The 18,065-nt window shown below is 34.1% G+C and overlaps 1 protein-coding gene across 8 annotated transcripts in view; it reads right to left on the bottom strand.

Moving 5' to 3' along the window:
* LOC149806869 (cAMP-dependent protein kinase catalytic subunit beta) overlaps positions 1–18,065 on the bottom strand; it is a 489,283-nt gene that overhangs the window by 98,079 nt on the left and 373,139 nt on the right. For all 8 annotated transcript variants that reach the window (XM_089958918.1, XM_089958928.1, XM_089958958.1 and 5 more), the window contains one exon: positions 8,561–8,659. In XM_089958918.1, coding sequence (XP_089815044.1) covers positions 8,561–8,659 — 99 coding nt within the window. The remainder of the gene's footprint in view (positions 1–8,560; positions 8,660–18,065) is intronic.

Here is an 18,065-nt window from a genome sequence, read left to right as displayed (position 1 = left end):
TTTTCCTTATTTCATCAGTCGAAATTTATTAACAAAAACATATATCCACGAACTCTGTATATGTATTGGATGCCAGCTGGCTTATAAATCCTTACTTTAGTATGTATCGCTTATGTCAGATAACAAAATCACACAAGAGATGAGAATATCACCCAATTGCTTGAAGGCACCTGCCAATCACACATGATAAGTTATAAGGTGCAAAATGACCAATATTGTATTGTATCCGGGTTAACTATACGACGATATCTCGCAAAAAAAAATCATTCACTGTGAGTGCAAATGATAATCTTTTCACTAACATGGGTAACAAAAGTATTAGGGATGCAAGTTATTACTGTGTATACTATTTACCCAGCAAACATCAATTATGATTATATATGGCAAACAAATAGAGGTCCAGGTGATGAATAAACACAACTGGCAGTGAGCAATAAACCCCTTGCTTAAACTTACCAACATGATATCAAATATAAAGATTATCTTATTACAAAGTCAGCTAACATAGGGAAGCCAGCATTAATTCCTTTTTACCTGTATTAACAGGAATTTTGAAAATAAATTGAAACAATGGAACAGTTTTGAAAGCAATACAATCTAGTGCGTCGTGCAGACACATTGATACAAGGCTGAACAGTAAATTAGTTTTCAGTAGTTTCATCTAAATGTTCCCTATCCATAGTTTAAAGTGTTACTTTTTGACAACAAGAAGCACATACTTCATCTTGTTGGGATAAATGTACGTCATTTCTGTTTGGCATCCTCTATAGGTGGGAAATTGTAGCTAAGGGGAAGTAACAGCAATGTATACTTCTATTTCGAGTAATTAAATTATTATTTCTTCTTTACACTTGATAATTTTTGTATTCTTTATGTGTGAGTATAACTACTTTTAAACATGTAATGCAAATCTGATGTAAAAAGAAAAATGTTGGAGTATGGCTGATGACGTTTAAGATAAATCTGTTCAGTCATTTACTGTTGTGTACAGATATTCTAGAATAATTATTTCTATCATTCCTTGAAATTACTAAAGTGCTCACAAACTGGATTAACAGTATTTTGGGATTATGTCAAGTCATTCAAAAACATTCTGGATTACATCATTATAGCACCAGGACATTCAGAATGCATTCGGAACATTCACCGACTTCAGGATTTGTGATAGAACAATTAGGATTATTTGGGATTTAATTCACAATACTCTAAGTTCCTATTAAGTTTTCACTTTTTATTCTAGGGAATTACATGCATCTGTTTGTTACTTTTTACAACTCTTGTTGGTTTTGCTTCTTTTTGTTACATAGTTTAAGATCATATAGTCATAACATTATATGGTCAATATAATTACTATGTAGAAACAATTTTTTCTTCTTTCAGTCAGCTACCCCGACCATCAAACCTTGAGCCCAAAATCTGCAAGCTTCTACTTTTACTGCAAATCATCCATTGTTTCACCCAGATATGTAATGCAGAAATTCATGTCATTATAGGGAAACTATTTTTATGCTTTTAGTCACAATGACACCGCTCCAGTGGCCTAGTGGTTAGAGCGCCCGCCATAGATGCTGGAGGTTGTGGGTTCAAACCCTGGCCAAGTCAAACTAAAGACTTCTAAAAATGGTACTAACAGCAGCTGCCTCACTAGGCACTCAGCATTAAGAGGTTAGTGTTAGGACTGGTCAGCCTGGTGTCAGGATAATGTGACTGGGTGCCCCAGTGCTAGACATCACTTTAAACTGCCACACTACAGACATTGTAGCGATACGACTAAAAAATTGTTAAAGCTACATTTAAAAATTTAAATCACACACACTCACACACTGAGCTTTGACTTTTCAAGTGCTCAAAATTCTAAATAATTAGGGGATATGGAACTCATTGGGGATTGATGCCCCCTTCCCTTTCCAAAGCAAATAATGATCATCAGGTTTTTAAACCCTACAAACCACCACCTATTAGTATTTATTTGGTCTCAGACACTATGCATATTTTGTTATGCATATTTATATTGTGTACTGGGGATAGTTTTTGCCTACCTGTCTTTTGTCATGATTATACATGTAAGTGGTAACCAAGATCTTTACTAAAATTTAAAAACAAGCCCTATACTTTTTACAATTTGATGGATTTATACTATCCACCATAGGTACAGTGACAGTTTGTATATAAAGGAGACTAGGTAAATAATTATTTGTGCCCGTTTTCAGTCTGTGCAATCATTTACTGAGATATAATCTGACTGACTGATTGTGGTTTTACAGCACTCCATCACTCTAAAGCTATTTAGTGCCATAAAAAAGGTTACATGCATCATTATTTAACTGATAAAAGGTTAATTATCGATCAGCGATAATAAAAGCAAACAACAACAAGCAAAAAGATGAGATGGTGAGGGTAATATATAAAGATTTCCAATCAACAGGGAATGTAAATAGTGTGTGTCAAAGAATAATTAGATATAAAAACTGTACTTAGGATGAATGACTACATATATTAAATAAAATACTCAAAGCAATAGCAGATACTTTTTTATTTTAGAATAAATATTTTCTTCTTTCAAGAAATTTAAGATGCAAGACACGTTTACACTGTATCAATAAGACCCTTCATGTGTTCAACATTGTAGTAACGATCATGTATGGTTTTGAGATCGAACAATCTGGCATGAAGTACTTCATGGTGAATGGGTTCATTGTAAGAAATGCACTCAGGTGGGTCTTCACCTTTTAGTATGTAGGAGTGGGTTATATTATTGTAATAACCTGCATTTAGGGAGGTGTGCATGCTTACATTCATACAAGCCACCCAATTTGGTCTCAATTTTTTTAAAACAGTGCATTACCAGTGAATTGCTCAAATTAATATTTTCTAGGATCCTCTGTTTTGCATACTTCGTCAATTAATAGTTAGTTGGTATAGTCTACATGTTTTGAGTAAGCGAAAACAGGGAGTATCATGCTGGTGGGTGGTATCCATAATAATATGATTAATGACTATTTCTAGTTAATCATTTATGACTGTATGATACATACTCAATGTGTTTATAGCCCCTGATACTTCAATTGTATACATCATCGCATTTAAGTTTGGTTTTTCTCTTCTTTATTTCTTTGGTACATACACATGTTGACTACCTCGGTAATATTGTAAGAGTGCATAACACGGTTTTCGAACCATTGCTATGCGCGACAGCTTAACACGGTATGTGCTGTGAAATACAAAACTAATTTTTTTTTCTTTTCTTGGGGCAATACAATCGCAATGTAGTAATGTGTAAAATATCAAGCTGGTAATTTCAATAAATAATCATTGTGAAAGTGACTAAATATACACAAGTAATAGTAGCTCATGCTTGTTTGAATATTCCAACAAAAATTGTGGGTTTTGTTAGAACTGTGGGTTTTGTGGGCTGTCAGTTGTGGGTTTTGTTGGAACTTATTTTGTGGGCATTGTGGGTTTTGTGGGCTCTGTTGGTTGTGGGTTTTGTCAGAGTATATAAGGCTTTGTGGGCTGCTTGTGGGGGTTCAGTCAGCTAGCAGCAACCAAACTAGGTACATCACAGTTATTGTGCGCTGTTTTAAATAATTTTTTTATATTTTTTTAGTGTATTATAGAGTTATGTAACTTTATATTTTGGACAGCAAATTTTTGTAAAAGTTTATTGAAGTACAAATCAAAATTTATTTAAGGAATTTATTTTTTAAATTTTTAATTCCTTTCTCTTTTCCAAATTATATGCATTCTAGTCATTTCTAACTTACTTTTACAATCAAACCAGATATTATTATATCATTTGTTATTTCAAATTCAGTTATATGGTCAAGTGGGAGTTGTCCTCACAGACCAATACTTTTATTATTTCTTTATTTTTATTTAATTAGTTTTATAACGCTAAAGACATACAGAAATGTTTCTCTACATTACAAATATATAATTCCTTTTCTTAAATTATAGGTCCAACAAAGTTCTATGGGAAACAGAATGTCTAAGTCACTGTGAGTGTTTTCCTCAACGACCTGACATTCTAAATTCAATTCAACAATATTTGATTATTCTAGCAATCTATAAAACATAAGTTATGTTTCTATTTTATAATTTACTAGTTTTCTAAGTCATTGTGAGTGTTTTCCTCATGGACTTGACAGCCAATTTACTTCCATCTATATCAATTCACTTCAAATAAGTATTATGCTATAGTTAAAGTGTAAAGTCAAGCAAGTGTTTTCCTTGCAGATGTTTACATTTCACAATTACAATCAAGTCATACTTTTTTTCTTCTTCAATAGTAAACTTTATTGCAACTAAATCCAAATATGGTAAATCTTATTAATTTTTAATCATCAGAAGAAGTAATAATATAATGAATAATAGTATAATGTTAATGTGCACTCTAACCTTATGTGAAATTATCATATACCATACTGTACTTCAAGACAATGATAGTATTTTGGCATAGTACAAAAACAACAAGACATTTATGGTTATGAACTTACTTTATTCAATGTTTCTTAATAAATTAATCATCTTGTGTTATGGCTGAAAAGAAATCAAGAGTTCATGTTTACTCCATTCTCCCCCTCCTTAGTCAGCTGATAAGAAGCATACACATCCCTGGTGCCGTACTCCAATGTAGTATTATCAGGACCTAGCTCAGCTGTTAAATTACTACCTCATGCCTACAAATGTTTCTGTAGGATGAAGCCTAGTGGCCCAGGGTTGGTTTGATTACATAATTTACGTCATTCCATGATGCCTGCCACTTACAAAGTAAAGACTTTTTAATACTAATTTTAATATCAAGTGTATGCAATTTTAAATTCAAATGGTTTAAGAGATAGGGTCATTTTAGCAGTGCAATCTGCTTTTTCATTAACCCAAATATTGACATGGCTGTGTAACCAACAATATACTATATTGTGGGAGGTACACAGCTCAGAATGTTTCATGAGCATACCAGTCATTAATGGCTTTTCTAGCTTCCTATTGTGTAGTGATTCAAATACACATAGTGTATCGGTGAAGGCGATGTAGTTTAAAATTGTTTGCTTTTGGCATTTCAGGGCAAGGTCTATTGCTCTAATTTTGGCTTTTAAAAAACTGATGCACCATCTGGAAAGCCAAGTCTAGTTGTATATTTCCACTAACGAAGGTTGCAGCAGCCTTTTCCTCATCCTGACCCATCAGAATAAATTCTTGTGAATTTATTATATTCAGTGAAGAGTTCATGATATGAGTTGTGGAAGATGGAATGGATTGTCTCTGACTTTTTTCAATTGTGTAGCGTAAAAAGTACTTTTGGTTGTTTTAATAGCCAGAGAGGTGTTTCAGGAATGGATGTCTTCTGGATTTTAGAAAGTTGAATTTGTGTATTGCCTAGGCTGGATGGTATTCTAATGCCAAAGGTAGGTAGGTATGCCATTTGGTTTGTTTTGGTATAATGTTTTTGTATTTGGGTTGATATACAGCTGAAAAAGTAGGGTTCAAAGGTTTCAATCTTAATTTGTTGGCATACTGTATTGAAAGCATTTCCCACAATGTGATGCAGGCAGCTCATTCACTTCAATGAGACTGCTTTCACATGGGGATGTCCTAAATGCTCACAGAGCGAGTCTTATTCTTTGGTGGTGAAATGGGTCAAGCATCTATAAGTATGACTTTCTGGCTGAACCATAAACAACACAACCATAGCCCAGTTTGGATCAAATAAAAGTTCTTTATAAATTGAGGATGACTCTTCTATCAACACCCAGTCAGTGTGAGTTACTCGTGGGTTGGTGGTTTTTCCCTGGGTTTTCCAGGGTTCTTCCTCCACCAGTTATACTGGCCGCCATGTATAGCCTATCTTGTGCTGAAAAATGGTGTTAAACCCTAGAACAACAACAACAAAAAAATCAGTGTGAGTTACTACTTTAAGTAGATCTCAAGATTTCAAGCATTTAGCTTTCAAGCTCTTTATGTGTGGAATAAAGGTGAGTTTTCTGTTGATGACAATACCTAAAAACTTTGTTTCCTCTAGTGTAGTTACAAAGTGCAGCGCGCTATAAATAGAACACCTGTTACCTATTCGACTCCATACGCATAGGCCTGCCTGTTAACTGTTAAGCAATGTAGTGTATGTTACGTTTAACAGCAGTTTTAACCATTTTACATTTTTGGTACACATCTATTATGTGTGGAGAAATTTAGGAGTAAAGTCCAATTGTTATAGCTGTGTAATTACTTTTCACGGAAGAATTGTTTTTTGTGCTTTAAAATCTTGAGAGAACTCGTTCACTGCCATGTCAGTGAGGCCGTGTGACCAACTCTAGCTGCCATTTCTCATACTCGAAGTTTTTCATCTGCGTCTACATCACAAAGTCATCTGAATTTGATCATTTACGAAAACTAACTGCTGCCTACATAAATATCACGGCCTTTACGTAAGTTATTGAATCCTTCATAGCTGTGATTCAAATCATGAAAACTTTGTAAGTACTGAATGAAATCTGCGACCGCCATTTTGGAGAGTGGAGATTATGACTCAGTTACTTTAAGTAGCAGATAATGGTCTAATGGTATACCATTACTGCTTAAGGACGAAGCTAGTGGTTTGCATTTAAGTGTAAATTCAGTGTGGGTGGGTTTTTAAAAAAAACCAGAAACATTGTCACTTTGGAATGTACTTGGCCATATTTCAGAGGATTGACCAAGGATATTCTAGTTATTCAAGAAACTGTTGTTGTTGTTGTTGTTGTTGTTGTTGTTGTAGGGTTTAACACCATTTTTCAGCACATGATAGGCTATACATGGCGGCCAGTATTAATGGTGTTCAAGAGAATGGAACACCAAGATAGGAGAAAATACACAGGCAGACTGGTGAGAAGTCTGTGGTCCATAATGTAATGAAGAGACCAGTGAGGGAGGACTCTAGCTCCTGGACATTGTCACCAACAATAACCTAGTCATAACAAACACCCTTGGCCCCCAAAAATTATCTAGAAGATGAACTTTGCACAGTCCAGATAAAAAACATCACTACCAGATTGACTACATCTTGGTGAGGAATTGTTTCTGGACTTAAGCGTTAACACTGCCAGAGCACCCTGCCTCCCAAGAGCTGACAGGAAGCAAGCAAGCAAGACTATCAAACTTCGCCTCAGGAAGACCAAGTAAAGACAGGTTAGGATCAGTAGAATCAGGTATATACACCTCCAACTGAGAAGACAAAGTGATTACCGTACGTTTGAGTGATAAACCATTTCTGCTTTGAGCAATAACAAGCATTTCAAAGTAGCTACTGTGGTGCCAGTCTGGATACAAGATCATCATCATTTTCATTTTGGACAAACTTGGACATCACTAGAGGTATTTTGCTAACAACCCTTGTGAATATGACCATCCATTCATGAGGAGTACCAATACAATTTCAAGACGGCTGCTTTGGAGGCCATAATAGATATCAGATCAGCACCATTTTTATTTAGGACCGAATAAACATTACAATAAGTCTTGCAGTGAAAACTCCATGCCAATTAAACTATCCATCTAAAAGGAGAAGCACTACCTAGATTTTTTAAATGACCACCTTGATGGCCTTATTGGAGGTCAGAATGCCTCCATTAGAACTAGATATCATAGGGGAAATCTTCTGGTGAAAACACCATATTGACATGACTTTCTGTTCATGAGGAATAACAATAACAACATTTTGAAGACAGCTGCCATGGTAGCCATATTAGATACAAGATCAGCACCATGTTCATTCAGGGCCAAATAGATATTAGGGAATACCCCCAAATCAATATAACTAATCATCATAATTTAGATGTGATATTTCAAGATAGCCACTGGGGTGGCCATACTGGAGGTCAGAACAGAATCACTTTCAAATGAGACCAACTGGACTTCCTTAAGCCTTCCAGTGAAAACCTCATGTTGGCACAACTTTCCGTTGATCAGGAATTGCAGCAACATTATTTTCAAGATGGCTATCCATTCAGGAGGAGTATACTATCGTGGCTATACTGGCTGTCACAGCAACACCATTTTCATTCAGGACCAACTAGACCTTCGGATGAATGTGTGTGCAACATTTGACGGTAATCTTCCAAGCAGTTTAGCAGTAAGAGCAATAATGAATAATTGTAAAAGGATGGACAGAAGCTGGGCGAGAGACAAAAGACCATCTTGTAAGTTCTTGTCCATGACCTCTGGTTATGATAAAACAAACCAATTATATCCATTATATTATTTTTGAAATAACAGATTATCTTGAGTAATTGAGACAAAGAATTTCCCAGCTGAAAAGAAAATCTTAGAATCAGTAGAGGGCATATGTTTAAAGATGCCCTCCACCCCTGAAAAATAAATGGCCAATCTTTAATAATACCAGACCTTTCAAAAACATAGCTAAGAAACAATACATGTAACCTTCAACAAGTAGAATAAGTTGTATAATAGTCTATAAGACTCATCTGATTTCCCTCTCTATTATCATCTAATTTTCAAGTAGCAGAAATCTCCGGTCTAATATTCACATTGATTTTGTAAATAGAAAAGAAAAACAAACTCTACTCACCTTAAAATGATATTCTAAACTAACAAGAAATGGAAAATTGATGGCTTGCAAGATTCTCTTTTCATTCAGGGTGTGTTCAACTTGCTTTAATTTTACAACCTGCAAAAAAAGAAGACAACATGTATCATGTGCTGAAAAATGGCCTTCACCCCACAACAAGAAAGAGTGGGGATAAATTATAGATTTTATAGCTTCATTTGCTTTCGTGAATATTCTAATTGTATCCAAATACATGTATACATGTAGTATAGCTGATTAATATTCAAAAAAGGAAAAAGTATTCATTTCAGCTCTAATACCTAAAATATCACATTCTCAGTCAGTTCATCTGTGATTTCACTCAATGGGCAGTATTTTGAGGAAGTGAAGAATGTCCCCAGCTGAATGTATATGTGTAGAACTCAACAGACATGTACCCTCAGATTTTCACACATGATATTTAAATTTTACTCATTTCTAATGCATGGAAATTCAAACCTATATGTTTTTATGACCAGGCTGATTTGGACTTGAGCATCAGTGTTAATTACCCTTGATTAGTCTCTGGCATAATTTCCTACCAAGCATACATTTGCTAGACTACTTACACCTTCAGCCCCTATGCAAATCACTGAGTTGGGCAGAGCCAACAGGTGACTGATGTCATGCTTAGGTGGTCATAGATGAGTCAAGGTTACAGTATTTGAGATTATCTTTGATGTTTATGATAGAAAAAGAGGGTATCAATTATGACTTGATGGAATCAACTTTTTAATCAAATAGCTGTCTTTGTTTGATTACTAATCAATATACATGTGATTTACATGGTGTACAGCAAAAATAACATTTTAAGTATGTACTGCACATACCATTTTCTAGTTACAATCTATCACTTTTTTTTTTAAAAATTTTAAAGACGAGAAAAATCTATATTTGTGTGTATGTATGTGTGTGATTAGGATTTTTAACATAGCTTTAACAATTTTTCAGTCATATCGCTATGTCTGCAGCGTGGCAGTTCATAGTGATGTCTAGCACTGGGGCATCATGCCACAGACATGTAGCATGATGTCCCACCCAGTCACATTATCCTGACACCAGGCCGACCAGTCCTAACACTAACCTCTTAATGCTGAGCTCCTAGTGAGGCAGTTGTCAGTACCATTTTTGTAAGTCTTTGGTATGACTCTGCTGGGGTTCGAACCCGCGACCTCTCGCTTCCGAGGCAGATGCTCTAACCACTAGGCCACCGGAGTGGTCCAGTATATTTTTAAAGATGCCAATGAGTACCCAAGTACTTTGATACCCGCCTATTCATAATAACATGGGTAATAAAATGAAGAACCATTTACCCTTTTTTTAAAGTATTCCTAGTCCAGATCAAGACACAAAATAATGAGTACAGATTGAGGCTCATGTCATGTGTGCATTTATTTATAATCACAGTGGCTCATATGGCTGCTTACAATTGACTTGGCATACATGTACTATTATAATAATACATGAGAGGACATTTCACTCCTTTCTTGCGTGCCCTATTTAAGAATCAATGCTGATATTTAAAGCTAGACCGTCCTAACTTCGTGCATGTCCGTGGTTCGTATGCCATTTTTCTTGCAACTTAAACATACTTGTTTTGAGATCCTGATGATAGTAAATAGGGTAGCTCAATACCTTTCCTTGACAGCAACAGTAAGTAGTGATTAAGAACTATTCGATAAAATAAAATTAAAATACATACTATACAATACAAATAAAAGAAAGCACAATTTAAATGTCCAGTTTAACTAATGCCATTTGTCTCAAGTTTGTGGCCCTGGAGCAAGTATTAGTTGTTCAAATCAGTGCTGCTGTTCACAGGTTTGTTTATTGAACTCTCTTTTTATTAGCGGGAAACCCAAGACATATTTTTATCATGGCAAAAGCAACACAAAAACTTGCTTACCGTGACATGCACTTATACCATGTTAGGAAAAAAATGAACAAAATGGACAACTATACAGAGTGAAATTTTTCAATGAAATATTTAAATATAAGGGAAATCTTTGTTATTTAATAACGATGAAACAAAAGCTAATAAAAATGTAAGTGTTTAAAAATGGTAATTTTCACACTAATTTGACTTAAAACAGTTCCAAGAAAACATGGGAAACCACGTGCCACAGATTCATTCTATTTTGATACTACATACATAGTGGACCAGTCTAAAATGAAAATAAGTGGCATCAGATATCATAAAAAAGGGACTGTATCAATGTGACTGCTCGATGTTGTATATGTGACAAATGTCAGAAAGGGATTTTGTTAAAAATATGTTGCCCCATACCGTTGTTAAGAGATGTGCCATGACAGGTCGAGGATACAACAGACTTCATTTGTGGACTTTAGGAATATTCACTAAAGTTACTATAGACATGTAAACTATTTAAAGTGAGTGTTTTGCATAAATAATTTATCCATTTCTTTTTTTGTCTATACACTTGTACTAACTACTAATCCACATGGATTTAGCCAATTTGTGACAAAAATTTTAACTGCAGATCCTGGCAAGAAGCAAAAATAAATGTACATTAAATAAAATAAATACGTATGTTTTTCATAAGTTGTCTGTAATTATGACATGTAATATAAAGATTGCTCTTTTTATGCTCAGTTTACACTTTTTGCCACTTACATTAGTAATAAATTACACTTATACCTCTCTTGGGGGTTGGCATGTGTGAACCTACATCAATGCAGTTCAGGTTCGCATTTAATACAATTTCCCTTTGATCGGGTACCTAGTAGAAATTTCCATAAATTCTGACATGTCTATATATTTGTGCATACTTTTTCCAGATTACAGTAACCAGTGGGAACCTGTCTAGTATACTAGAGACCATAAATGTAATACTGATGCAGTTTATGTGGTAATCAGGTTATGAATGCTGACATGTATGCAGCAAGCTGTTAAACCTTACTGTTATGATCTGATGAGATGAAGGCCAAATGCAGGATGTTTTACAAGGTGTATTAAGTATAAAATGTCTCAAATGAGACTCATGAAGGCTTTCAAGTCTTTCAATAAGAACTGGAAAACCTCCGATGCTTTGTATCATTGAATTGTTCTTGCACTGTTCAAAATGTTTATAAAGGAACATTTAAGGATGACTGATACATGTTTTAGTTCAGATCAAAATGCTGAAACATAAGCTTTCTCCCAATACAAAAAAAAATCACATCCAGACTAAGAAATGTGAAACTCTGGAATACATCCATGTTCAATGCTGAAACTGTCTCTTTGGATGAACCTGGACTGAAGAAGTATTGGTGAGCAATCAGCAACTTTAAAACCCCAGCCACAGAGAAAATGAAGTTTGATCTTTCTTGCAGGCTGAGCATGGTGGTTTAATAATTGCCATTATTGTGCTGTTAGAAAGAAGACATTCTCCATTCTCAAGAAAGCCTGGCAAGTGTGAAACTTTACAATTACAATTGCTGCCATCAATGGTCACCATTCAATAATCTTGTAAATGAAACTAAATATATTTGTGGATTTTTATTTCATTTTTTTAAAATCTTGGCAGTGAACTATGTGATATAACCTCTTCTTTCTTCATTGAACTGTCATACACTGGCTGGTATTGTTATGTGTTTAGGCTCAAATAAACAGCAACACAGAAAGAGTGAAAACAACAAACTTTTTAAAATTTAACAAATAATTTATTTTCCAAGAAAATTATGTGAAAATGAAAAATAGAAGAACTTAGGTTTCAAGAATCTAATCCAAAACTAATCTAAGAATAATCCATGAATTAAATTGCAAAAGTCCAAGTAATAAATGTTCTAATAATTTCAAATTCGAATCCTGATGTAAAATCCAAGATGGATGATGATGACGTATGCTGTAGTCAGTACTGTGCTTATCTACAGTTACTTGTAGAAATACAAATAATGGCACTCCAGTGTTGGAAATCCAAATTAAATTTGTAAGTGATGTCTTTCAAAAATTTATGTGTGAGCACTCCACAAAATATTTCCAGAGAATAAAGACAAAATCTTTTTGAAATCCAAATGATCTGAAGAAAATTATTGCTCAAAATCTGGCTAAAACAAATTAACTTGACATCAGTATGAAAAGCCCCAAAACTGAGAAATCTCTCTATAAACATCACTATTATAACTAACAAATGCATAGTTATGGAAAAACCAGAACTGCGAAATCAAATGCAGGGAAAGTCAGGTGATCATATTTATATCACATGCACAGAATATGGTCTTGATTAGACCAATGATTTTATTCCCAGAATAAAAATATTAAAAAAAGTGTTTACTTCTTAACCAACCTAGTCCCATCATGACCTTGACAACAACCAATCATTTTAAAATAAAAAAGAACTTTTTTTAACTAATTCTGAATCCAGGTCAGAATTTAGATCAACACCTGTTGTTTATAAACTAACTGTCAAGGTCAAGCAATTTTCTGAAAAAGTATCATCTCTAGTGAATAAATTTACATTACAATTGCATGTAAGAAAATAGAAATTTTAAACTGACAATTAAATTTTTTAAAATATATATATATATATATATATATATATATATATATATATATATATATATATATATATATATATATATATATATATTAAATCAGATATAAGTAACAGTATTAATTAATCACAATGGCACAATAAGTATATTTTCTTCAGTCTCAGAAATGACCTGCCAGGGATGATCATTCCAACCATCAGATTCCAAAGAAATAGCTGTTCAATCTCTTCAAGTTGAAAGTAATCTTTAACATCAGTTAAAAAATGCTGTATAAGCGTTTCACTTTTTTTCAATAGGAGACAAGAAATCTTAAGCATCAGTTTGTTCCACAAATAACAAACAATACCACCAGTGAGATCATAACTCAAAAACAAACAACTCTTTCGAGTTCAGTTTTCAATCTCAAGATTTTCATTTTGACTCTTGAGCAATTGTTGTCAGGGTCAAACAGCTCTTCAGTTCTGAAATCTATTGAGAATACTGTGTGTGTGTGTGTGTGTGTGTAACAGCATATCAAATCAGTGGCTTTTCTGGACATTCATTATATATTGCATATTAATGTGGCAGTCATATATTTGTGAAATTTAATATAAAAACATTAAAATGAACAAGCTGTGGCAAAATAGCAAAGGTTACTATAAGTAACATACAAATGTACCACAAAATGTGCCATTTTCGGTTCTGGATTTCCTGTCATTTTAGTATTTGTATTATCATGATTCACTGGTTTCTTCTCAACCCATTGCCTCAGGTAAGCACCTTTGAATACCTCAACCACCTTCTTGTGGAAGTGCTAGTGGACACCTCTACTCAATTCACATGCAAGTGTTTGGATGCCTCTGCACCATCCATACGGAAGCATGTTTGCACACCTACTGTAAACATCAGCTATTTTAAACTGGTTTTCATAAAGCCATATACTAGAGGCACTGACATAAATGACTATTACATCAAATCACATGGTTGCTATTTAAGATCTTGTTGTAATGTGTTATTTAAAGTAACTGGTTCTGATTCCTGAATCTCCAAAATGGCAGCTGCAGATTTCATTGAGTACTTCCTTGAGTTTGGATGTCTATAATATTCACACACTGTTGTTTCTTCTCTGTACCCACTACAAATTTTAAAAACAAAAAGTATCAAGGATATAAAAAAAATATACAATACTTGTCAATTCATTCATTAATTTATAATTTCTGACCTGATTCTCACCAAGGTATCCCTACCCCTGTCAACTTACTGTCATTTAAAACCTAATGGAAGCTCTCAATGTAAACATGCCGATTGTCCTTTACTGGTTTCTAGGACAGTCCATACCAGTTAAAACTGTTCTGTCTGCATCCAATATGTTCACTGTCTATTTTAAATATATTTTTTTTTTCAAAATTGAAACCAAATGAGAAGGAACTCTTGCATACATGTATTCAAAGAGATTAACTTGAAAATTTATGGCGTTTTTAAGATTATCAAAGACATTGAACTACATCTCATCTGTTGCTTGAAAATACAGACTCGTCTGTGCAAATATGGCGACTGTCTTGCAATAAAACTCCCATCTGATTTCAAAACACCAATAAGTTGACAGTGTTTAGGGCACCCAGGAAATACTCATGTTCAAAATTATAAATTGATGAATGATATGACAAAGTTTTATGCATTTTTTTTAAAACCTTGATACTTTTGTTTTTAAAATCAGTGTTCGCGGTGCAAACAAATGTGAGGGTGTCTTAATACTGCAGAATTACTTAGATATACGTTTAGACTCTGATGTTGATGTAGCCAAGGCTGATTTTCTAAAATATCGTATAAAATTGCAATCAGGGGTCATGCTACCCGGCAAAGTGGGCAACTAAGTTTCCTAAAAAATGTAAACCATGCCTTCTTATATAAGAAAAGTGAAAAGAACTTCACCTTGTCACATTTTAGAGGTACACTGAATGATTATTGTTTTTTTAGATGATCCCTCACCTTAGCAAAATTAGTTTTAATGTTATGTCAAAGCTCAAGGCAAAATGTAGGCTTCAAGCCATCAAAAAGTTGGTGTTGATATCATTTGCACTGACAAACAAACTCTTCAACATTCACAGGCATGTGTTTTGATAGCTGTCTGACCATTGACCATTGCCCGAGTAGTCTGCAACTACAGGCCTATCACTGCCTAATTTCTGAAGTTATCCTTTGATGATAAAAATATATATATTTGGATTTTGAAACTTAAAAAAAAGTATGTAAATAGCAATTTGTGTTTTAAGAATAGAATTGGCAAAATAAATATTTTAACTATCACGTGTATATTATTTTCTTCATAAAATCAGTCTGGAACTGTAAGTGAACCTGTCATGGGACAATAATGGCAGATATCACTGTGTCTGGAAAGTACCACTTTATAAGATTGTCTATTTTTATAAACCACTGGGCAAATATGTTCAGCAAAATATACAATTCATAGAAAGCAGAGTCTAAATACATTATTTATGACTTAGCTTGAAAAAGTAATTATGTAGGTCAGGAACATATGGGACAATAATATGTTGTGGAGTTTAAGTGGCGCTGTAGGATCAAAGTTGTTCACTGACTCATTTTTGCGAAAATACAAAGAAATAAAGCTAAGCAAATACAATTTAACCAATGCCTAACATCACTTCAGATAGACAAATAATAAAAACTTAAAACTTGCAATCCTATCAATGGATCATTGTGACAAAGCTGTAACGTCAGTGGCTACATAAAAAAAACTTTCTAAAATTAGATGCACTAATGTCTTGGCTGTGTCAATTCAGTTGGAAAGAAGTGTTTTTAGTTCATTCATATTCTGGCTTTAATTCTTTAGTGTGTTGTCTATGAATAGTTATGGTAATCTTTATTCAGCAACAAAGATATCAGAATGAACAATATGATCTGAAAGCCAATGCATTTGCTCTTATGGGCTTGTTTCAAACTTTAGAAATATTTTTAAAGTACCATTTTATGGTGCACTTTCAGTAAATAAATTTTAAAAAATTTGATTAAGGGTAGTTAATTACACATTTTTACTAACCGAAATTAAAATATTGTAATCTAGTTACCTGGCTAAAAGTCATTACAACGTGTAGCTTCCATTGTTCTCTTTTTAGCTCATTAACACCTGCCACCACAATAACTTGTCATACTTTACCTCCCTCATCCTCCAATACGGATCACTGCCATCTCACCTCTGTCTGCGTGGGTTAGAGTCTAGGATTCGGCCAATGTGGGTATGTGAGAAAGCTTGCCAGTAGCTTCTCGTGGGTCGGTGGTTCTTCCCAGGGTTTTCCCGGGTTCTTCCTCCACCATTAATACTGGCCGCCATACATAGCCTATCGTGTGCTGAAAAAATGGCATTAAACCCCACAACAACAACAACAACAACAACAACCTCGATCATCTCCACAGTGCCGCCATAATGTGGCACTTTACTTTGCTTCTATCTTGGGCATCGCTTCTGTGTGGCAGTATTAGACTATACTACAAGTGGTCCAAACCACCGGTTGATTTGAAGCCATTTCCTCATTATGCAGGCATCTTAACCAATCAAATTTAAGCTTACATAGATACAGGAAACACATCAGCACAAAAGAGAAGAAACAAAAATGATTTTGATAGCGCCAGAAATTATTTAGACTATGATAGAGAATTTTCTAGATCTTTTGAAGAAATAGTAAATAATGTTTAGGAAAATGAATTTAGTTAGCGTGAATGTACATAATTTTGAGTTTTCTCAAAATGTTTTGTTATATTTTAAATGTTCAGTGGAGAATTCTAAGAAAGGTACATAAAGGGAAAGAAAAGTATGCCCCCGTCTCCTGGTTTCACACAAGGTTAAAGGTTGCAAGTCATATGATGTGCAATTTCTGTCTATGATACAACATGGAATTTCTGTCTATGCTTAATAAAATTATTTCATGTGTTGAAAGTTGAACTATTCACTGAATTCATAATGGATTTTATGGATTATAAATGACAAGAGAATCAAATCTGTAACTAAATCTTTCATTTTTACTGTTATGCTGAGTTTTATTTCTTCATGTCATATCAAATTTATACCAGTATGTACATAATTTTACTGAGAACACACATGACAAATTTCAGCAAACTGAAGGAATATAAGTAAAAAAATAACTAACTTATTGCAAATAGCCCCCTCTGTAAAAATCAGGAAGTCAGGAGCTGTCAGTGACTCCCTGAGATGCAGGTACTGGTAAGGCTAACACTGCTCGAGTCAAGGTAATCTCTCTGCATGCATGTTGCAGGGAAACACTGAGATGATTGCCTCAAGGGTTAATGAGTTGAGTCATATGGCCAAAGTACACTGCATATGAATGTGATAGATTTAAACACATACCAAATGTGTTTATAATATACATACAACACAGAAAATTTTCAAACCAAAAATAAAGTTTTGCTTAAATCAATGCAAACTGGGAAACAGAGGCCAAAATTCAAATAAGAGAATGAAAACAACATATATATATATTTGTTTCTCTTGCTTTGCTCCCGCTTATCCCTATTCAGCTCTCGCTTGTCTCAATTCTGTCCAAACTGGTTAATAAACTGGTACATTTCAAGGATGAGAAATGTCAGCTATGGTTGGTCACATTGTGTCATCTTCACTGGCTTAAACTATGAACAAGACTTTTAAGCATATTAAAAAAAAATTCAATGAAAAATAATTATACAAATATAAAGTTCAGATTTTACTCTTGCACCTTTATATTGATTATAGACGTGTACCAAAAAGTTTAAATGGTTAAAACTAATGTTAAACTTCACATGTACTATGCAATAACAAATTTAACAGGCAGGTTTATGTGCTGGTCATACAGGTAAACATGTATTCTATTTATAGTACACTGCACTTTTTGACTTTGGTACATGTATATCAATACACAAGTGCTCAGGGCAAGCTTAATGTTAAGAAAAACCTGAAGACAAAACAAAACAGATTTGGTTCATGATGTTACCTTTTGAGCCAATC

This window comes from Sinohyriopsis cumingii, chromosome 1, assembly GCF_028554795.1.
Source record: "Sinohyriopsis cumingii isolate HCF-2022 chromosome 1, ASM2855479v2, whole genome shotgun sequence".
Lineage (NCBI taxonomy): Eukaryota > Metazoa > Mollusca > Bivalvia > Unionida > Unionidae > Sinohyriopsis > Sinohyriopsis cumingii.
This window is presented reverse-complemented; position numbering and strand designations above follow the sequence as displayed.